Below are 25,143 nucleotides of genomic sequence, written 5' to 3'. Positions count from 1 at the left end.
TGCCGGAAACAGAAAAGAAAAAGAAGAAAGGAATGATGGACAAAATAAGAGGATGGTGGAAGAAGTTAAGAAGTTAAAAGAAGAAAAAACCCAAAGGCCCTTTTCAGGGCCAGCCATATTTCTCGAAAAGAGATAGTCTTTGAATTGCCTAAATTTAAATTTAAATTTAAAAAAATTTTTAAAAAAAAAATCCCATGTTAAATTCCCCTTGTCCGTAGAGTGACCCACGATTTATTGCCATGTTAAATTCCCCTTGTCCGTAGAGTGACCCACGATTTTCTCCATGTTAATTCCCCTTGTCCGTAGAGTGACCCACGATTTTTCTCCATGTTAAATTTCCCTTGTCCGTAGAGTGACCCAGGGGTCCCTGTAATGCTAATTCCCATTGTCCGTAGGGTGCCCCCCTTCACTACTACTGGGGTATGATGCAGCGGACATGTGTCATCATCTTCAACCCAGTCACATTATCCTGACGCAAGGCCGACCAGTCCTAACAAGAACCTCTTAATACTGAGAGCCAAGCGAGACTGTTGCTAGTACCATTTTATAAGTCTTTGGTATGACTCAGCCAGGGTTCGAACCCGCTAGCTCCTGCATCCGAGGCGGACGCTCAAGCCATTTAGGCCACCGAAGTGGTCTTGATCATTTAGAATTACTTAGTCCATACGTATACGTATGCATGATAATAACACCCTACGGTTTGTGATGAATACTTTAAAACCACGATCACAAGCTTGTACAGTTTAATGGAAAAATATAACCAATTAACCATCAGCCCATGGATTCACCAGTCTTCCATCCATGCAACCAACTGGATGATACAGACGATTTGGGTAAATTCGTATAAGGTTGAGTGGGTGGCTCACATTTAGGTTTGTCCCTAGGTTTCTAAGAGATTTATTTATCATCAGAATCCTTCCCTGCAACCCCTCATACACAAATTTGCTATTGTACATCTTCTTTTCAACCGTCCTATATACATGGATTGAATAATACTAGTACGAGTTACCCTAAGCTCGTTGTCTTGTTTGAGGAGAGATCAGACACGGCCAGGTAGAAACGATGTATCGAAGGAATATGATCCTGTGCTGTATGCAGAGAGCTGAGAGACTCGGTAATCCTTGAATAACTACGGACAAACGGAGATATGAGACACTGAGGAACGGGAAGAGATTTAAAAAAACAAAACAACCCCGAAGTCTTTACAACATCCGTTCAATTCTCGTAATCTTCAGAGTGGTATCTCTTTTTTAATCGATGATTTATTTATCTATTACATGTAACTGATTTTGATTTAAGGGAATTCCAACTCAGTATAGGCTATATAGTGCCCTGATAAGCATAAAATATACATCTATATGTCTGCATTTCTAACACAAACACTGTTCGATACAAACATAATTTTTTTATCAAAAATCCAAACTTTCTGCACCATGTCTCTGACTTGGAGGAATCACTAAACGTATTGAGTCAGTTGGCTGCTTTTGCATTCCACTGTAGACAAGTTCATAAGAAAGTAATTAATGTCTTTTTATTTGATTTATTCCTGGAGACCTGCTGACCAGAATGGAATGTATCTTGTACTTAGGAAGAAATAAAATGAATTGGTCCGCTCTGAAATAGGTCGATTGCGCTCCTAATCCAGTCATTTAATTTAAAATTAAATTATTTCCAGAATATACCTCACGGTCTTGACATAATTGTGAGATCTTTAGTCACAGTTATTTCTTACGAAATTTAGAACAGTCCTGATGTAGGCTTGTTCATACCTAATGAACTGGTTTTAATTAGACAATAATGGAAATATAAACAACAAGCAATAAGAGTGGCAATACCTCGCAAAGTGACTGACATAAAGTATATGATTCTTTAGATTTGTTCCTGGGTTTACATTTCTTCACTCCTTTATGTAATGAACCGTCCAGGAACTATTCAAACGGTTGCTATGAAATGTGAATTTACTACGTGTTTATGCTAGACACAATTTAAGTGGATTTCATTACCATCAAAACCAACAATGATTCATCTTTTCAAAATCTGTGAACCTCTTCCCTACTTTACGAATTTAGGTACCAAAGAAAAAATAAATTTACTTGACTAAGAAACTTGATATCCATGACAGTTGATGAAAGTGTATTTTAAATACTATTAATTTCCTTAAGACAATTCGATTCCAAACAGTGAATAAAATCAAAAAAGATAAAATTAAGAAATCTGGGGAAAAGTCCATCTTTTAACCGGAATTGTATTTCAATTTGGTGATTAAGGAATGGCGTCATAATCCATCCTCAGCATATACACGGGAATACAAAGAATTCTCTGTTAAAATATGAGAGACAAACGCTCATTCATGAATTGTATGCCACATATTTTGAACTGAATGATTTAATTTAAACAAGTTTCTTTTTATGATTACGTTATATATCCCGATGTGGTAGAAAAATGCCGGAACTGGTGATGTATTGGTAAAAACAATGAAACATATTTCTTCAAATACTTGTAATCCTCTTTTCAAAAGTCTTTCTTTTTTATTTTATTTCTATTTGGCCGCGGTGGCTCTGTGATTAGCTTGCTGGACATGTGATCGGAATGGAGCGAATTACTTCATCTTGCCCAGATGATGATGGGTGGTATGCCGAAGTGTAGCCATTGTCAAGACCAATCACTCTAGTTTTCCTTGGCACGATTGAAATTTTTCCATGTGATGATTAAATACCATTTAATAATTTCTTTGTTTCAAATTGCTTTACAAAATGCTATATTTAATATGGCTTTCTTAACCACATTTTTAGGAATTTATTAGATGTGTTTTTGGTGCACATCGATACGTAATTTCCAGATGGATGTCCTCAATAGTGTTCAGCTTGAATTTGTCATTTTGCAGACTGGTACGCATACTGTCATACAGACATGCATATCCATAAGCCTTGCTCATATAGAATATCAACATAAGCCCTGAACTAGCAAAACTATGACGACAGATCATGAGTATAACAGTATACGGCTAAGGGCTAATACCATAGCATAAAACAACTCTACTTAAACACATTCTTAAAGCAAACGATTCATCCTGCATGAACATTAGTGCGCTAACAGCATACATGTAGGTGCAGTTTTCAAGCGATGTTATCAACGGTCACATTGGAGACGCCAGATCTATTTCCCGAATGACGTCATCAGCCGCCATATTTGTGGTCAACTGGCAGATTTACCGCTGAGTTTATATGGTGTTCAAGCAAATAAAGCTTTCTATTAGTATTAATATTTGTGATTTATACGTTGACTTTGCTTCTGTGTGCTTTGTTAAAAATAGTAAATTTTGGTGCTTGCATATAGGAGAAACTGCCAGGTTGCCCATCGTCCAGGTAAAATCTGCAGAATATCGTCTGCTAGTGACCTCATTGGGAAGCATCTGTTGATTGTGCAGTGTATGTGCTGGCAATGAATTCAATGAATAATAAAATAGATTACAAATATATATGAATGGAAATAATAGAAAATAGGCATTCGGTCAGTTTATGTACAGTAATGCTCATTTATTCCTACAATAACTTAAGATAACGACGATTTGTTGTCTCTTTGTTGTCTGTCATATAGGACATGTTGTCAGCATAGCGTACAATGAGGTAAATGTACGTCCGCTGTAGCTTATGATTGTCTACAAGAGACTTTACTGAAATTACTCTATGGTGTTGCCCACATCAATTCGTCAGTCTTTTTGTCTCATATTCACCAAAGTTTCGTTTCCAGTTCATAACCTTTGAAAAACTCATTGCATTAAAGTTATATTCGCTATTGTACTTAACCTGTAGCAGATTTTAGTCAATTTTAATTTTTATATATTTTTTAAAATATATTTTCACAAACATACTTCGAGTGAGTGAGCAACAATTTTTAAACATACAAATTTGCCATTGATTACGGAACAAAAATGATCATAATTACACCTTGCGGTTAAAACAGGATTTTATAGTTTATTGGTATTTGGTTTTATAAAGTCAACATGCTACCGTACCAAAAATGAAATGCGAAACTGTTATGACATTTTACAGCAAAGACATGGGAATACAAAGTTAAATCCAAAAAACAGTTTTACATTCATCTGTCGAGAAGTGTGGTCAATACATTTTCTAGGGACGTTCGATGGGTAAGGAGACCTTGTTACGTATATAACATGTACATAAATAACATCAACACCTTCTCTATATTGACACGTTTAATCATATTCATTACACACAATTGTCTCATATTTCTCACTTAAATGTCAGTCTGCACTTAAATATTGGCACATACACATCAGGCGTATTCAATTGCACTTTTCATTTCATTCCTATCTTTAAGAATGACACTAGAAACGGTAATGATGCGCGATGAATCTAAAGTTGAGCACTTTGCACTTGTATGTGATGCTTATTAGTTATGATATTGCTTAAAAAGTACATACATAAAAATACCGAACATAATAGAATATACATTGAGTCTCCGCAACAAAATCAGCAGGTTTCATTTACACGTGACACGCTGATACACTATTGGATGCTGAATCATATGAATTTGAGATTAATGCCATGAAATATGGTAAAGTGATTACAGGTTTCCTATGCATCATTCATACATAAATATTAAATGTCTCAGCGATTGAACTTAACCTGATTGCAATATGCCACAGTTTTGAGATTATCATTGTAAGACAAGTACAAACAAAAACTAATTAAGTTTACGTGACTGTCATTGCTAGATACACCTAGAAAACCTAATTATGTTTGATGTCAAAATTGAAATGAATACTATGTAATCGACATGCTCACATTGTTTTTCGGAGGAAAATATTCTTTGGTTAATATCAGTTATTTTTATATATTTCACAGAGAGTTACTGAAATAGCTCAGTGGGAGAAAAATGATATCGCCACAGTGGCGATACCTCTTTAATAGCGATAGTGGTGGTATCACTTTAATAGCGATAGTGGCGGTATCACTTTAATAGCGATAGTGGCGGTATCACTTCAATAGCAATAGTGGGGGTATCACTTCAATAGCAATAGTGGCGGTATCACTTTTGGAACTACCTTTTCCCATTTAGGAAATTCATCTGCCCGTAGGCATGTTATGTACACATGTATTTCCATATTTAGGTATATTTCAATTTTCTTCTTACCCCCCCCCCCACATCAGGATGAACATATCTTAAAATTTATCAACATTAGATCCTCTTGCATATATTTATGCAATCAACGAGGCGCCATCATAAATATGCCTAAAAAATACCTCAAGAAACATAGTCGGCTGCGAGTATTAACTTTGAACAACGAAAAGTAGACTGGGAGTTTTACCTTTTTATAAGTAACTTTGTACATGAATCATGGAAACTGTCAGTGACTGAATGTCACCCATACAGTATCTACCTACAATACTCTGCCACTAACAGTACACATTTTTAAGAAACAAACTCGTGATTTAATATAGTTATACATTTTTGTAAGCATCAGTTTTAACTCGCATCACAATTGTGTTTGAAAATGATAAACTGGGAGGTGACCAATGTTGATTGTAAACCGAAATTAAGTGACAATTGAAACTAGGTTACAGCGTCTACTACCAAACATACTACAAGCTTGATTACATATTGAAACATACAAATAAGGAATAAAAGTCTTTACAAGTAAACTCACATGCATTGCAGTTTGTTGTTTTAGGATGAAACAGTCTGAAGCCTGTGAGACAAAACATCTCGATGTTTCTACAGTAGGCCTACCCTACCCGACAGTATCAATCCGCGCATAAAATGTGTTAACAAAAATGAAAGTCTCCTCCTTTTCGTATGAAATGCGGTTGGAAATAATTAAGGAATAACATTTAATTTTTTCACGAACTAAATTTGAGTCTAGGCACAAACTAATGTGTAGAACTCAGCAACCGAATCGGGTAAAATTAAAGTCTGATTAAAAACTGACTAACTAAAACTCGAAGGAAAATCGCGGCTAAGGAATATTATATATTCAATCGATAGAATTTACCGTCAATACTCACTTAAGTTTGATCAAACTGCAATCAGCAAAGATCATGATCTGATGTAACACAATGCGCCTGCATATCAGAGTCTATGTTGTTTGTTCTATTGATTACTTTCAACAAACAGCACAGACCCAGATCTGCAGGCGCATGATGCGAAGGTAAATCTGGATCTGTACAGTTTGCAGTTGGATTCGTCTTATAAAAGATTATATACGGTACGTCATTTATTACATCTGTACAGTTTGCAGTTGGATTCGTCTTATAAAAGATTATATACGATACGTCATTCATTATATATATACAGTTTGCAGTTGGTTTCGTCTTATAAAACATTATATACGGTACGTCATTTATTACATCTGTACAGTTTGAGTACAGGTGTCCCTCTAGTTTTGTAGAAATAATCCATTATAATTTCCCATTATTCATGACATTGAAGGTTCGCCATTTATTCGTGATGGGTCCTGTATTTGTGACGTGTAACCATCTTTTCCTGTTATTGCTACGTTATCTCTGGCAAGTCTATTTGATTCAACCATGTAGTCATTTGTGTTCGAGTTTGAGTTCGAGCGATTACTAATAGCGCAAGTGCGTATAAGTAAGGTCGTTGTATTTGCAGTCGCGAATAATCGGATACGCTGTTTGATAAAATAACAAAAACGATGTAATTAATACACATATTTCCTCTCATTCATTATACATTCGATCATTTAAAAAGAGTCTGTCACGTGCCGTGAAGGTTGTATGAGGTGACTGGTTAACCATTTCAAATTACACGTTCTGTTTGTGATTAATCTGTTGACCGGGTCGTGAAATACGATAAAATATTTTATATCGTAGGCTAAGTCACACCCACAATAAAGCAAATAAAAGAAACGTACCATTAATAATATATGTGCATGTTTCATGTATAAATTAAAACATTATTTATTTCAACATTTTCTTTTTCTTAAATCCGTCGCCGACCTTTATAGGATTTCGATTGTGAAATGAATCTTGGATGGATTTGTATAAATTATGCGTGAAGATGGCTTTCTTTCTTTCTTTCTGTCTTTCTTTCTTTCTTTCTCTCTCTTCCATACACACACGCGCACGTTCATGTGAAATAATAAAATAATAAAACATAAAAATATAGAAAATACAGAAATCATGAAATAACTTATTTGTATAAGTATAAAAACTTGGTCACTAATGAATTTTACGGGTACAAAAACTGCGCTATACAATGCTTTCTAAATTGGCTTTTCATATTTAGTTGTGACAAAGAAATATCGATATTAAATAAAACAAGATTCCTAAATCAATTACATGACGTTTTACCTACATATATAACTAAGAACAAATATAAAAATTAATAGCACACTGCATGGCGATTTGTTTTCTCCCCTGCTGGTATCATCTGAAATGAAAAGATATTGCCATTAGGATACAGTTTTGAAGCACACAGGCAAGGTGGGGGTGGGTAGAAAATACTGCTGTGTTGGGATCATTCATTGTGCAATGCCCCATGGGTGATAAATTTTAATCGTGCTCATATGCGTTTTCAGGACAAGTAAATCAACCTCACGGTATAATTTGCGTTATTAGAAAAAACATAAACTAACGCACAATATATAGTTCCAAAATACTGCTAACATGCATGCGAAAGCTAAACAAAATCGCGTGCAAGATGACAAAATGGCGTCTGTAAATGTCTAATAACTACATTTAAGTACATTTCTTCTTTCGAAATGATACATTAATATCAGTGGCAAACATAAGAACAGAATCTGAAGCACCTTTTAGACTCCCTTCCATTTTTTCGCATATATATCCTTTCTTTGACACGTAACGGCTCTTACCACAATAAGTTCTAAAGTGGAAAGGTGGTGAACAAGTGAAAAATTGTTCCAAATGTTTTGCTTTAATACAAAGAAATAAAAGCGATGCTGTGCACATGCATTTATTAGTTTTATATTGAATACCTTAACAATTTACAATCTTACGTGTTTATTTCAAATGATATCGATTTTGATTAACATATAGTACACAATGCTTATTATATGAATTACATTGTATGTATATGCATTAGGTTCATTAATGAAAATGAACTCTCTCTCTCTCTCTCTCTCTCTCTCTCTCTCTCTGTCTCCGTACCTTTAAGTTCATGTGGCTTACAGTTAGTCTGAATACAAGGATCTTCGGTCGTTGTTGGTTTGTTGCTGTAACCTGTAAGAAAAAAGATAGTTTTAAAGAGACATAACATACTTAGTTTGTTTTTGTTAATCTGTGGAGAAGGTCCGAGAATTCCAGTCGCACATGATTAAGACTAACCTGGGAAAGACACCAGCGACTCGTCAAACATGTCAGGGTGTGTGGCTACAAAACACCTAAATATGGCACCGTTCAGGTCTTTGGACATAGTCAGTTCTACGATCTTCTCGGTTTTGTAGCGGCAATCATTAGGAAGCAATGTATCCTGCTGGGGCGCGTCGTTGTCAAGGAGAGTGTACACGTCCGAGTTTGGCATTTTGTACGACCACCTGTGATGAAGATAACGGGTCATGTAAATCTAGAATTCCATTAGATACGTGTTGTATAAATCTAAAATTCCATAAGATACGTGTTGTACAAGTCTAAAATTCCATAAGATACGTGTTATATAAACCTACAATTCCAAACGATACGTGTTATATATATCTAAGATACCATACGATACGTGTTAAATAAGTCTAAAATTCCATACGATACGTATTAACTTCAGATAAAGACACAAGCAAGATCAAAACCATGTCTGTTCGTGCCAGATATCTTCGCTTTAAAACAGAGTACCATCATTTATGTTAGTGATAATCTGACCGCCAAATAATGGCAGTCATGCTCAAAACTACAAAGAAAATAAATGATAAATGGAGAAAGAAAAAAAAGTGGAAAATATAATTCTCATCTTGCTTGGATTAGAAGATGTAAATATGGTATTTTCTAATCCAATTAGGGTCCGAATTATATTCTTAATAACTTTCCGGATTTCTATCTTTTTATGACGCAGTCAGTATCATTGGGGGATATTGAGTACTATAAATATCTGAAATAAAATGCAGACAGGAGAAATGAAGATACTTGGCGCCACTTCACGACTGTACCAACCTGAGTTTTGCTGATGGAAGACCTACGTTGGCATGGCAGAACAACCGAAACTGCATTCCTTCTTTTACCTCAAGAACATCCTGTGGTAGCCGTGGTGTTTCCGGGGGCGCTGCAGATGACATTAAGCGCCATATCAGACATTCGAAATATTTGAATAACATAGGATCTCAAGTGGGTAATGATTTAATATTGAATTTATTAAACGAGTTGGATATTGTTTAGCCATTGTGAACCTTGACTAGCAAAAGCTGGACATTATTAAACAAGCGTCAAACATTTAATTTTAAATCATTACCTTTTTTAAATTACGTTTATCACATAGGTTTATTTTAATGGAATTAGAGAGAAAGAAAAAGAAATTATTTCGTTCATTTTGACTCATATTCTGTCCCTTCCATTTGTTGCGCGTGAAAAATAGTCCCAAAAGATTGTCGATTTATGTGTGTGCTGTTTTATGACCAATAACATTTAAAAGAATATTTTCTTTTACAAATTGTAATTCAAAGAGCAACAGTCCTTCCAAATAAATAGGACACTGACTCTGACAATATCTTTTTTTCAACGCAGAATGTATGTGGAAGTTCAGTGTGATGTCACATAGATTGATTCATTTAGGTCAGACTATCAATGTAACGATGCTTACACCTAAGATATGTTAGTTTCACTACCGGAAGTGTTTAAGCTATTCATGGGAAAGGATGATTATAAGATAATGAAATTACATATTGACTGTAATGTATTGTGAGGATCTTTGTATTAGTTGATGTGAACAGGATACAGTGGGAATTGCATCACATAAGAATCATTAGATCGTTTTAGCTATTTTACCGAGTAAAAATGCTCTGGTTTGATAGGCCTAACGTTATTTCAGTATGGAAACTGGTTTTTGTTAACATTCTTCTACGAACAGTCTCTCTGTCTCTGTCTGTCTGTCTGTCTGTCTGTATCTCTCTCTCTCTCTCTCTCTCTGTGATTTGGATTTTTAGCGTAGCTTTAACAATTTTGCAGTCATATCGCTACGATGTCTGCAGTGTGGCAGTTAAAAGTGCTATCTAACATGATGTCTTGTATGATGTCCCGTCCAGTCACATTATCCTGACACCAGGCCGACCAGTCCTAACACTAACCTCTTAATATTGAGCGCATAGTGAGGCAGCTGTTAGTACCATTTTTATGAGTCTTTGGTATATCTGTCCTGGGTTCGAAGCCACGACGCTCTAATCACTAAGCCAGCGGAGCGATCTCTCGATGAAGAGAGGTGAGTTTATATACTTCGAGAAGTTAACATTTAACCACTCTTTTATGTAGGACGGATTACATGATTATCGCCAACACTCCCACCTACGTTCGCTATCAATTGACCAATACCATTTTTTATTTGTTGTTGTTGTTGTCGATGTTCTTTGGGGTTTAACACCATTTTTCAGTGAATTATAGGTAATACGTGGCGTAACGAGCTCTTGTGAGATAAATACGCCATATTCAGAAAGATGTGACCTTTTCCCAGTTACCTTTGAGAAGTCGATTCGAAAGATGGCCTCCAAAATATTCATTGTATTAGTAAAAAGAAAAAGTTCCATAAGGCGGGGTAAAGAAAATTTCCCATGATCGCAGCCAATCAGTAAAGAATTTCATGGGCTTATTTGGACAATCAGAATCACATAAAATATTAGGTTAACGTGATGTAATATAAAAATATTAAACTTCATACACCTTGTGCAAAGTGCACCGACTATGTGATAAATAAAAATATGATATAAGCGGATAATGTATATTTAAAGAGCGGGAAAAGAGGGGTAATAATCAACTAATGGGTCCATGGGGTCATTGTTAAATTTCTTATGATGTTGTGAGATTCTGAGTGATGAGATATTAGAGGTCACAAATGAGATTCTGGGTGATGAGATATCAGAGGTCACAAATGAGATTCTGGGTGATGAGATATCAGAGGTCACAAATGAGATTATGGGTGATGGGATATCAGAGGTCACAAATGAGATTCTGACAAAGCTTATGGCTTTACCAAAAGAAAATGTGAACTTTTAGCAAACTCGTTATGAATCAGTTTTCTCAGAATTGGAAACTCTTTCCCATTTTAAAATAAACATTCTGTTGGGCGAATGAAAAGACAAAGTAAACAAAACATGGCAATTATTGTAGCTTCTACCAAAAACGTTATAAATAGTACGATAGGTTGTCGACACGCGAATATGCTTCTTTGCTGATATCGCTGTCAGCAGTAAAAAGTTGTATCCTTTAACATGAATCAATAGGTGACACCCGGGTACAAACAGTGACGACAATTTTTAAGAAAGTGCTGATATAATTGATTTTGATGACACTTGTAATTCTATCTCACCAAGATTTGTATTTTTTTATTTTAGAGGTACAGTCATTCTGTCCTATCGTAGTAAGTAAGACCCTCTTCTATCTTGCGATTTACTCTCCAGTTTTGGATATTATCCTTACGCCGACCAATTCTTCGTCACGTCTGTATGTTAAAAACAAGAAATTAGTTCCAAACACGTGGCCCCATTACTCTGGTAATTTTCATGACTTACTGAAGTCAGTCTAATATATCTCTTGGAAGTAATTTTAAACTAAGCACAAGTCTCATTTTTTTTAAAGTGCGTTAAAATGTGATTTTGCAAAGCGTACAATTGTCAATGCTCAATGAAGCTCTTCCGTTGTAAAATTTTCGCTTTTGAATTTATATTAGGAATAACAAACGACTTTTTTGTTGCTCTTTTTTATTTGCAAAGGTCAGTCTGATATATACACCAGACAGAACTGAAAGTGCTATCCCTGGATTCTTATAGAAGAATGCTTGATAATATTAGGCAGAATTCATATTAATCAAATCTTGCACGCAGTCCGTAATCCCATAACACCTATGGGGACTATATACAGATATTATGAACGTCGGAGAGAGCAAAAGGTGTAATGTGAAGCTGTTTGCATTTGCAACATGCACAATGGACAGAATGTTGGCATACCTCCACATTACTTTCATGTACTGTGGCTAAAATTACTTTCGATATTGTACTTGTGGACATGATCTAAACACATGACTAACCAAAATTACTGCTTCCTTGTCCTAGAAAAATCACACTGAATTTGTCTAAAATATACTATCTTTAGCAGTTAGTTTGATTGGAAAAAATGAGTTTAAACTGACTAGACGATTTCAGCTTCTGAGAAAAGTGCATTGACTAAATTACCAAATAAATAAAATGTAAAAATATAATAGGCTCTTTTTTAAAAATACAATTTACCTCTGAAGTCCAGGAAGTGAAAATGACTAAGTGGAGCTAATAATTTTTCTTAGATGCACATCTGAAGTAAGGCCAAGCTGTATACTCTATAACCCGTACTACACCAATGAATCATACACCAAAAACAAAGGGAATTAAAAGTTCTTTTAACAGCATCTACCACAGAAATGTCCTTCTAAATAGCCATTATAACCAGTGAGGAAAACCAGGCAAATTTATATTCTTTAAATATTTAACCCTATGCAAAATACGAAACTGCAGAGCACTACATAAATAAAAGTGATAGGTTTTGAAAAACACCGAAACTTATGAAATTTTGAGTTTTTAATAAAGAATGTGACTGGAACCACACTATTAGTTTTTACAGAATATTATTTCATGTACAATAATGAATAGTATGCAACTGGAACCACAACGGTATTATTTGTGTAGAATATTCTTTGTATTTTGTGTTTGTAATGGACCGACGGTCCAAACTTACTCACGATGTAATTTTGGTTTTTGAAAATGTAATCTTGAGGTTTTGCTCTGAAGACATTGCCATCTATTCGGTCAAAAATACTGATTATATTGCCTGAGTCTTAATAACAAACGTATCTTTTCTCAGAACAGATAATTACCAATTACTTCTGAACGATATGATGGACATATTTCTCTTCACTTTTTGGTACCAACATATACTTTATTTGCTTTTCAAAATTGAAGCGTAGCTACCTGCAGTTACGAGTATTACAGCTTTTGTGTTTGCATTAGTTATACGAAATGGCATGAACTATTCTAAATGATTTGTGTGCTCAAGGTTCATAGTAACTATGTTGTTTGTAAGACAGAGCAAAATGTCCCTATAAGGCGATAGTTCAATTTTTGATTTAGATTTCAGTCCAAATTTGCAAGTCTAATTGTTTTCAATATGATAATAATACACGAATTAAAACGTGACGGTGGTCATATTCTGTGATACAACACAAGCTGGATGTTTGTTTGTTAACTATGCATTACTTGGCATCTAGGAGGGTATGCTTAAACGGATAAAAAGAAGTGCAGTAAGAGATGGACATATTTTCAGATAGATCAGAAGAATTACCTGTTACGTCAAGGACAGTTCCATTTTGGACATCTCCTTTACTTGTGACCACCTCACAGACGTACGTTCCTGCATCATCGCATCTAAATTTATAAATGATTAAGGTGAAAACTACCCCATGTCCAACTTGGCGAATGGAAGGACGAACTCGGTCTTTGAAACTGACGTCAATATTTTCAGCCCAGTCAGTACTGAGGCTATTTGAAGGCGAGTTTAGAAAGGTTATAAATTCTCCTGTTGGAGAAAACTTCCTTTTCCATCGAAGTACGTACCAGGAGACGGAACCATCGTAAGAACAGTCAATATGTGCTTCTTGACCTAGAGTCACGTGATCTTGGCCGTTGTTACTAACCTTGAGTTCTCCTGAAAAAATGGAAGTAAAAGCTTGTATGAGCTAAAGCTTAAAATTAAACCATCCATTACTTGTTTATAACCTATGCCAAATATGAAGCCATCTTAACATAGAAGGACAAAGAAACATTGGGGATATTATCTTATTTGTAACCCAAACGTGAAATAAGATTTCGTTTCTGAGGACAGCTTTAAACTAATGTAATGCAAATTTCCTAGTCTTAATCCCGTAAAAAGAAATACGTTTGTTATGAAAGCTGCGTAGACAGAAGCCGACGAAAACTAACAAAAACTGAAAACTAAGAAAACTTTAGTATTTTATTACCAACACGGACCTCTTTGTTAATATGTTGCAAACTAGTATATAAATAAATCCATCAAGCTGACACTATTTAGATTGTATGAATCAGATCCAAAGGTCGCGATAATTGAACCATTTTATTGTAATGCTCCTGCAAATATAAACACATAAAAAATTATTTCAACATACAAACAATGAATAAGGGACTTTATTTACAGTACAAATAAGGATGAATTTCCTTGTATTAAGAATAAAAAGGAATTTACTGTAAAGTATGAATGCGTGAGAAATTACAAGAGGATTGTCCTAGGGTATGAATACGGGGACTCTACCTTCAGTATGAATACGTGGAACTATTGTTCAGTATGAATAAGGGAATTTACTGTAAGTATGAATAAGGAGAATTAGCTGTACAGTATGAATATGAGAAAATTTGTTTACGGTATGGACACCGGGAATGTACTGTTCAATACAAGGGGAATTTACATTACAGTATGAATACGAGGAAATTTATTTACAGCATGGACACAGGGAATTTACTGTAAGTATGAATAAGGAGAATTTGCTGTACAGTATGAATACGAGGAAATTTGTTTACAGTATGGACACCAGGAATTTACTGTTCAATTCAAGGGGAATTTACATTACAGCATGAATAAGGTGTAATTTATTGCACGGTATGAATACGAGTAAATTAACTCACAGTATGAATACGGGAAATTTATTATGTAGTATGAATACGAGTAAATAACTGTACAGTATTAATGCTGCGAAATTTACTGTTTAGTATCAATACGAGAAAATAACTGTACAGTATTAATATAGTGGAATTTACTAAATATGAATACAGTAAATTTATTGTACAGTATGAATACCCTGAAATTTACTTACAGTATGAATGCGGGGACTTTTCTTACAGAACGAATGCGGTGAATTGACTCTTCAATATGAATACGGAGGAATTTACTGCACAGTATGAACACAGAGAAATTGACTTACATGGGTATGTATTGTGCAGTATGAATAAGGGGAAATTTTCGATCAGTATGGAAACAGGGCATTTACATCTGGCTCAGATACTTGAATAATTGCACATTTACACATTAAACAAGTACTGAGCGATTTGTAATTGAAGTATTGAGTTTAATACACCGATGCTGAAATTAGCTTTCAGTCGAGGAACCTTATGCTTTATTTCTTTTCTGCGTGTAAGAAATTGCTTCAGATATGTTGCTACATATCAAAGCAAGCTATGTTCATTAGAATTAAAAACTGCTATCATGCCACACATCGGAAGCACAAATGTATATTTTAAATCGAAATAAATAATGTTAATATTTTGTTTATTTTTTTTACTCTGGTGGGTTCCCATTGTTTACGGATCGTTCTGTATTTTAGTTAAGCGAATTCACCAACAAAAATACTTTAAAAGAAGATAAACTTTTCTAAATATGCGTGGGCAAGAAGAACTGCAAGATAAAAATGTAAAAAGTAAAGATGCTAAATTACTCTAGAAGTTATATGAAATAACTTTTTAATGTAAAACAAAGTTCACACGCACACGCACATTACTGTTAGAAGAGCCAAACAAATCTGTTTTCAGATGTACTCACCAAAGGCACATTTGCAACCTGGTTATGAAAATAAAATATTTATAGATTTAGATGATTTCTGATGGCATCCATCATCAAGCATGTTGCTCATAAAGCAACAACCGTTATTAATACTGACATAACCGTTGTTAATACTGACGTAACCGTTGTTAATACTGACGCAACGGTTGTTAATACTGACGTAACCGTTGTTAATACTTACGTAACCGTTGTTGATAAAACAGCCAGCTTATTGCTAAAACCACTGTTAATACGGCAACATTCGTTTTTAATACCACAACAACTGTATTATTTATGTCCCCCGCTAACGTGTATCCTAAATTATTTTTTCTTTTAATGCCCTCGTTTCATTCTCAGGAAGGAATGAGTCCATCTCTTCCCATCCATTTCACTAATTCCGACTGTTGCAAAAGGACGATGCCAATGTTTATGAGTTTGAAAGTCTACTAACAGAATACGTTTATTTTTTTCTTTCTGTGATAAATTAGTATACATATTACATATATAATAATGTTCAGATGGGAGAGGGATGGGTGGCCGAGTGGTCAAAATTGCTCGCCTTTACCAATCACTGCCATCTCACCTATGTCCGCGTGTATTAGAGTCTTCGGTTCGGCCAATGTGTGCATGTGAGAAAGCTTTCTCCACCATTTATACAGGCCGCTATGTAAAGCTTATCGTGCGCTGAAACATGGAGCGGAAAACCAAACAACAACGCCATGCTATGCTATTTGAGGACACACAGTACTAATTATACGGAAGAACTGTGAACCAGTCTAGAAATGGGTGAACAAATAATAGAGTATTTACGGGTTTGGTGGTCTATAATTGGTTAATAATGAAATTTAAAATTTTAGTAAAAATATCTTTTGAGAGGTTATCCTATATGTAATTTCAAAAAAAAATACAGACAAATTTCTACTGATCTACTGATGCAATTTTAGTATTTTTACAGGCTTGACTCAGGAGTAATGAAAGTAGCACCTGATTCATTTGGTGCAGAATCAATAACATGTGTTTCATGCACATGTAAATAAACAACATGCCGCGGCTCATATGGTGTTCTCCACAGATAAGCTTGCACCAAGGTTAGATGTGCATGGAGAATTATAGGTCTCATCATCAGCACCCAGAAATGTTAAGTTATTGAATTTTGAATATGATAGTGTTTCCATATGTTTACTATTGGAGTTGAATTAATACCGTGGGTCCTTGACAACAAAACACTGGCGGAATAAAAAACATAACTTCGTCCGTTCTGTTCTGATATTTTATTTTTTGTTATCAAATGCTTTGTTGTGGTGTGCTGCACAGGGATTCGTTACAAAGAAAATTTGGAGTACCCGTCCATGAATCAAGGGATGGAGGTTCTAACCTGTAACAATATAACACAAGGCAAGACACCAGTCCGCACCCCTCGGTAGTTCCAACACTGCTAGTTTAGCCTAATTGCGTCTGCTAATTTCCAGCTTAAGCCAGTCGTAATCAAGAATAGTTCAATTTTCAAAACAGCTGGACACACTTCGTTCAGTTTAGGACATAATGGAGAAAATGCAATAATTGTTCGCCGATTTTGACGTCTGGACAAATGCCGTCTAGATGTAGAGTTTTGCATTCGGATAGTCTTGGATTTCACCATTGACCGAAAGGTTAAAGGTTAGAACCCCCATCCCTTGATTCATGGACGGATACTCCAAATATTTTTTATAACGAATCCCTGTGGTGTGGTGTGGTGTGATAGGGTCGGGTATGCTAAAATGGTAGGGTCATGTTGGGGGCATATATCATAGAAATATCGTGTCCTAATACACAAATCAAAGCTCCATGGATAACACTGAATGTCCACGCTTGGTCACCTCTCTGAATGTCCACGCTTGGTCACCTCTCAAATGCTCTGTGAAAGCATTACAAAATATGTGCTTTCAGAAATTTATTTATAGACATGTAGACTAAGTAAGTTCAGGTAAGTACATGTTTTTTTTTTTTTTAAAATAGTAAATGTATGTAAAATGCAGGAGTATATATCTTATCGATAGATCTAGATTTCCGTGTGAACTGGTGTGATTAACTGAGTAGCTTCGGGTGTTTGGTAAAAGCGATACAAGTAATTGCTTTAAAGAGGATGGGGGTTTACTAACGTGTACTAAAGTACATTGGTAGTGCATGAGCCATGAGAATGCTTTAAACGAACACACACACACACACACACACACACACACACACTTATATTCCTCCCTTGAATTGATTGCCAGGCAGTATATATCGAGTCCACTGTAGTTAATGCGTAAAGAACCTATAATCGCCCTCTGTAAGTGCGTCATTATCGAACATATTTACCCTTTGAACGAAATCCTCGAACACACTTTTCTCAAAGAAAATCTCACGATATGTATTTGTGGTAATTAAGACATGCTCGCCATATAAACGGCGGCATGCATCAAAATAATCTTAAAAAATATGTGACAAACTGCCCGAAGCTAATTTAGAGCATAACAATCTGCCAATACCTGACGCGTTTACATATTACGATTGCAATTTAACTCATTGATTTCTAACCCCCAGGTCGCGACCCAAATCAGGGTCGCGAGGACGTTCTGGAGGGTCGTAAAGGGTCGCAGGATTTTTTTTAAAACATGGAAACTGTGGAAACAGGGTCATAACATTCAGAAAATATATAATGTCGCGGCCAAAATAAGTTTTGAACCACTGATATAATTGATAAGTTAAAATATAAATATTTATTTCTTATTTGACAAAACTCGTTTTAAACATTAAAGAGTTTTATCTTTTTTACTGCATGAGAAATCTGAGCTTGACATTGACTACAAGATAGAAATGACACACGTAATAGATGATAGAAACTGTAGGCACGTGTGCAGAAGAAGGATGTACCACATATCAATGCTAAATAAAAGTGTTCATAAATGTATTGTAGCAAAATCACAGGGTATAAACTTGCAAGAACTTAAAGCATTTGAACTGAACAGACCCTTGTCTGTAAATACGCTCGCAGAGAGTTACTGTGTTTTATCAGACACCGACGTTCAATACAGTTTCTTGCATCCCTTTCTCAGTTATATGGATCTGCCCGTAGGCTAGTGCCATGTAATATATATATATATATATATATATATATATATATATATATATATATATATATATATATATATATATATATATAAAAATATTTGCTACGATCAATTACAAAATACACAAGTTATTGGTATTAAATATAATAAAAATCGCTTCAAGCTACTTTACTGGCAATCAAATCGGACGAGTCAAAATGTTAAAATACCGATACAGTAAGTTGGATATTACGCCCAGAATTTACAAACAATTATTTCCACCACACAGAACAATAGCAATTGAGAAATCTGCCATACACTGCAGGTATTGCGAAATCAACCTAAAATGCTTTACTGTGAGTGAAACCACAGAAAAAAGCGATACAGATAAATGGCACTACAAAAAACATAACACAGTTATTTGTTTTACATCATTGGTACGATTGAGTCGAACAAAGTCATATAGCGTCTTTACGTAACTGGTATGACTGAGTCGAGCCAAGTCACATACAGGTATCACGTCTTTATGTAACTGGTAGCTAGTGTGACTGAGTCGTAGAAAGCGAGATTGATGCGACATGTCTTTACCAAAAATGGTAACTGGTATGACCGAGTCGTAGAAAGTGACATTGAGGTGGCATGTCTTTACGTAAATAGTAATTGGTATGACTGACTCGAATAAAGTCAGATATAAGTATCATATCTTTACGTAACTGGTAGCTGGTATGACTGAGTCGTGCAAAGTCAAATAGAAGCATCATATACCTTACGTAACTGGTATAACCGAGTCAAACAAGGTCACATACAGGTATCATGTTTTTACGTAACTGGTAACTGGTATGACTGGGTAGTGCAAAGTCACAGAAGTAACATGTCTTTATGTAACTGGTAACTGGAATGAAGGAGTTGTCCAAAGTCAGAGGTATCATCTTTACGTAACTGGTAGCTGGTATGTAATAGTCGTAGAGACTCAAACAAAGATGAGACAATGTTTTAAATAACTAGTATTTGGTATGACTGAGTCGTACAAAGTGACACTGAGGTATAATGCCTTTATGTAACTGGTACGACTGAGTCCAACAAAGTCTCATACAGGTAGCGTGTCTTTACGTAAATGATAAGACTGAGTCGAACAAGGTCACGTACAGGTATAATGTTCTTACGTAACTGATCTGACTGAGTCGAACAATGTCACGTACAGGTATAATGTTCTTACGTAACTGATCTGAGTCGAACAAAAGTCGGATAGAGGTATAATGTCTTTACGTAAATGACAAGACTGAGTCGAACAAAGTCACGTACAGGTATAATGTTCTTACGTAACTGATCTGACTGAGTCGAACAAAAGTCGCATAGAGGTATCATGTCTTTATGTAAATGACAAGAATGAGTCGAACAAAGTCACGTACAGGTATAATGTTCTTACGTACCTGATCTGAGTCGAACAAAAATCGCATAGAGGTATCATGTCTTTACTTAAATGATAAGACTGAGTCGAACAATGTCACGTACAGGTATAATGTTCTTACGTAACTGATCTGAGTCAAACAAAAGTCGCATAGAGGTATCATGTCTTGAAACTCTGTCAGCGATGAAAACTGACTTGACATATTATAGCTATAAGAATGCGATATCTTGTTAAGGCCTTACATTTATGAATAAAAATATACATCACTATGCAATTCAAAATGAAGGAGCCATTCTTTAAAGTTTTGAGAGACTATTAACTATAGATATAATGCATCTTATTATCTGTCGGCAAAATTGTATATGATGTATTAAAGAATTCCACTTGCTTCTTGCTGGTTCTGTGGAAAAATTCACCGCATATGATTCAACACAAAAGTGAATGAAGTACTCATTTGTATGCTCCTTCCCACTTCGAGCAAGGCTGCCAATAAAGAACGTCCTAAGCCTGCCAATCAAGTACGGTTTCAGCCTGTCAATCAAAAGTACGGCCAATGCAAGGGCGCATCTACTCTATTCCTCTTACCTAGTAATAATACTTTCAAATATGTATTTATGAATGCTAGTTTTCTTATTCAAACTATTAGATTTTAATATATAAGAAATTTGGAATAGAGTTAGACGATTCCTTTTCTCCCTCCTCATTCATATTCTCATATTCGTAGATCAGGTTAATCTAGAGGTTTAATAGATCAGAAAGAAAAGAGGCTGGAAAAGGAGAACAGTGAATTCAGACAGGACAATACACTATGTAAAACGTCTAAAGGACAGCTTGAATAGGGACCCAACATCACAGGCCACTCTATGTAAAAGGTCTAAAGGACAGTTTGAATTAGGACCCAACAGGACAAAACTCTATATAAAACGTCTGAAGGACAGCTCGAATTGGGACCAAACAAGACAAGACACTATGCAAAACGTCTAAAGGACAGCTTAAATTGGGACCCAGCAGGACAAGACACTATGTAAACGTCTATACGACAGCTTGAATTGGAACCCAACAGGACATGACACTATGTAAAACGTCTAAAGGACAGCTTAAATTAGGACCCAGCAGGACAAGACACTATGTAAACGTCTATAAGACATCTTGAATTGGGACCCAGCAGGACAATGCACTATATAAAACATCTAAAGGACAGCTTGCATTGGGAACCAACAGGACAAGACACTATGTACACGTATATAGGACAGATTGAATTGGGACCCAACATGACAAGACAATATGTAGAACGTCTAAAGGACTGCTTGAATTGGGACAAAACAGGACACCGGCGCTTTATGTGAAATGTCAAAGGACATCTTGATTTGGGACCCAACAGGACAAGACACTCTATGTAGAATGTCTAAAGGAGAGCTTGAATTGGGACCAAACAACAGAAGACACTCCATGTTAAACGTCTAATGACAGCTTGAATTGGAACCCAACAGGACAGCACAGCGGCGCTTTATGTAAAATGTCGAAAGGACAGCTTGAATTGAGTCCGAACAGGACAAGACACTATGTAAAACGTCTAAAGGACAGCATGAATTGGGGCCTAACATACAAGACACGCTATGTAAAACGTCTAAAGGACATCTTGAATTGGGACCCAACAGGACAAGACACTATGTAAAACGTCTAAAGGACAGCTTGAAATGGGGCCCAATATGATATTGACATTCTATGTAAAACGTCTAAAGAACAGCTTGAATTGGGGCCCAACCTCACAAGATACTATTTAAAACGTCTCAAGGAGAGCTTGAATTGGGACCCAACCGGACAAGACACTATGTAAAACGTCTACAGGACAGCTTGAATTGGGACCCGACAGGACAAGACACTATGTAAAACGTTTAAAGGACGGCTTGAATTGGGACCCAACAGATTAAGACACTATGTAAACGTCTAAAGGACAACTTGAATTGGAACCCGACAGGACAAGACACTATGTAAAACGTCTAAAGGACAGCTTGAATTGGGACCCAACAGGACAAGACACTACGTAATACGTCTAAAGGTCAGCTTGAATTGGGACCCAACAGATTAAGACACTATGTAAACGTCTAAAGGACAGCTTAAATTGGGACCCGACAGGACAAGACACTATGTGAAACGTCTAAAGAACAGCTTGCTTTGTTACCCAACAGGACAAGATACTATGTAATACGTCTAAAGGTCAGCTTGAATTGGGACCCAACATATTAAGACACTATGTAAACGTCTAAAGGACAGCTTGAATTGAGACCCGACAGGACAAGACACTATGTAAAACGTCTAAAGGACAACTTGAATTGGGACCCAACAGGACAAGACACTATGAAAAACGTCTAAAGGACAGCTTAAATTGAGACCCATCAGGACAAGACACGTCTAAATGACAGCTTGAAGTGGGACCCAACAGGTCAAGACACGTCTGAAAAACAGCTTCAATTGGGACCCAACAGGACAAGACGAGTCTGAAGGACAGCTTGAATTGGAACCCAACAGGACAAGACACGTCTAAAGGACAACTTGAATTGGGACCCAACAGGACAAGACACGTCTAAAGGACAACTTGAATTGAGACCCAAAAGGACAAGACACGTCTAAAGGACAACTTGAATTGGATACTCTCTAGATACATGTGACATTTATTGCCCGAATTACTGGAATTATAACCAGAATGAGACTTTGGCAGGAAAACAAACTACTACCAATGTCTTTCAACGTATATTCGAATTTTATCCAAGATAATTAACGATTATATATTGACTGTGCATCAGCAGTTCTGGAAAATTGTACGTCGCAAAAATGCTTTTTCTGCCAAGCTAACCAATGTTTTGTGATGTAAAGCACATGATTCAAAGTAGAAATGGTATGAATGTGCGACTGATGAACAAATGAAACGGCAAACAAAAGACCAAAATAATGGAAATATGAGCGAATGAACGTAATAGTAGGCAAAGGAATACTATTTATTCGTTTGTCTCCTTGAGCAAGCAGTTAGGCTTAAGGAAAAGCGTGTGACTTTATAAAGTACTTTTTAAACTCCTAAACCAGGTATGTTTTACTTTTCTCCCCAAACGGTTTATCAAACGTATAATTCTTTTTATACAAAATAACACCGAAAACATGTAAAATCCGCAATTCCCGGAGCATGTTTAGTAGGCTATCTAGTGACAACTGACTGGTTACTATTTTACTCAACATTCTGATGTTGCAGAAATGTACTTACTCTCTCAAAGAAAATAAACGATGATACTTCTATCACCACTTTGCAAAAGGCGATAAATTTTCCAACGTACAGTATGTCGGTAGATGTATAAGCCCATTGTCATGAATAGTTGCAATAATCAAGTTAACAATCACACAAAATTGGATCCTAAGGAGGCACAGACACCTCGCGAGAATTTGCATATTCAGTCATTTTAGTGGAGAATTTTCATATTAAAGTCTAGCGGAAGCATCGTTTTCTAAAAATATTTTAGAACTTCAGAAATTCAAGCTCTTGTAATATTAAACTTCAAATTTTCGACCCTTATGCAGTGCATTTCTCACTGAGACATTTACCCTTATTCAGTGAGATTCTCATTTGGACATTTACCCTTATATGATGAGATTCTCATTGGGACATTTACCCGTATACAGTGAGAATTTCATTCAGACATTTATCCTTATACAGTGAGATTCTCATTGGGAAATTTACCCGTTTACAGTGAGATTTTCATTGAGACATTTATCCTTATACAGTGAGATTCTCATTGCGATATTTACCCTTATATGTTGAAATTCTCATTGGGACATTTATCCTTATACAGTGAGATTCTCATTGGGATATTTATCCTTATATGTTGAAATTCTCACTGGGACATTTATCCTTATACAGTGAGATTCTCATGGGGACATTTACCCTTATATGATGAGATTCTCATTGGGACATTTACCCGTATACAGTGAGATTCTCATTGGGATATTTACCCTTATATGTTGAAATTCTTATTGGAACATTTACCCGTATACAGTGAGATTCTCATTTGGACATTTACCCTTATATGATGAGATTCTCACTGGGACATTTACCCTGACACAGTGAGATTTTCATTGAGACGTTTATCCTTCTACAGTGAGATTCTCGTTGAGACATTTTGTATTGTACAGTTAATAAATTGCCCAAATAAATATGAGGCTTTTCCAATCAAATCGCCACTGTAAGTTGGTCTTACGTGTATTTTGCCGTTACAGCATGAAAAAGAAAAGTCTTTGTTATCCTTCAAAGTAGGAGTAACACTTACTGTCTTCACCTGAACTTTCATTTGGTATTTTAATGTTTTATATTCAGATGTCATTAAAATAGTTGGACATTTGACTGACGCAAGAGAAGTGTCGAGCTAAGTATACCTTAAAGGTAATGAGTTCTTTAGCCAACTGGTCCACTATGATGCTTTAATAGTATTAAAGTTAGTCAGGTGAACTGGAAACCGCAAGTCTATTTGAAACTTACATAATTATCAATTTAGTGAAGAATCTGTGTCTGTCCCCTTCTCTGACGCCTCCATCCCGACAAAAATTACAAATAAGTTAGTACAGTATTGTTTGATATAGAGCGAGGCCATGGCTCTTTTTATTTTGTTATTTTTGGAGAGAGGCAAGGTATGTATGCATGCATGCATGCATGTATGTATGTATGTATGTATGTATGTATGTATGTATGTGTGTGTGTGTGTGTGTGTGTGTGTGTGTGTGTGTGTGTGCGTGCGTGCGTGCGTGCGTGCGTGCGTGCATGTATGTATGTATGTATGCATCTATGTATGTATGATAAAGACCTTTTATAAATCACATAACTGTTACCTCTCCTGTTGCGTTCTTCATTTTTGACAAGACC

The 25,143-nt window shown here is 35.8% G+C and overlaps 1 protein-coding gene across 2 annotated transcripts in view; it reads right to left on the bottom strand.

The window, feature by feature from the left end:
• Nucleotides 1-4,198: 4,198 nt before the first annotated feature.
• Nucleotides 4,199-25,143, bottom strand: part of LOC149794396 (uncharacterized) — a 47,261-nt gene continuing 26,316 nt past the window's right edge. The window contains exons 2-7 of one of the 2 annotated variants that reach the window (XM_089968575.1): nt 15,765-15,782; nt 13,500-13,862; nt 9,141-9,249; nt 8,328-8,536; nt 8,151-8,222; nt 4,199-7,413 (exon numbers count right to left, since the gene is read on the bottom strand). In XM_089968575.1, the coding sequence (XP_089824701.1) occupies nt 7,331-7,413; nt 8,151-8,222; nt 8,328-8,536; nt 9,141-9,249; nt 13,500-13,862; nt 15,765-15,782 (854 nt within the window). In that variant the 3' untranslated portion in view covers nt 4,199-7,330. The remainder of the gene's footprint in view (nt 7,414-8,150; nt 8,223-8,327; nt 8,537-9,140; nt 9,250-13,499; nt 13,863-15,764; nt 15,783-25,143) is intronic. The other variant, XM_089968576.1, reaches the window with a different exon arrangement.

The sequence above is a fragment of the Sinohyriopsis cumingii genome, chromosome 8 (assembly GCF_028554795.1).
Source record: "Sinohyriopsis cumingii isolate HCF-2022 chromosome 8, ASM2855479v2, whole genome shotgun sequence".
Taxonomy (NCBI): Eukaryota; Metazoa; Mollusca; class Bivalvia; order Unionida; family Unionidae; genus Sinohyriopsis; species Sinohyriopsis cumingii.
This window is presented reverse-complemented; position numbering and strand designations above follow the sequence as displayed.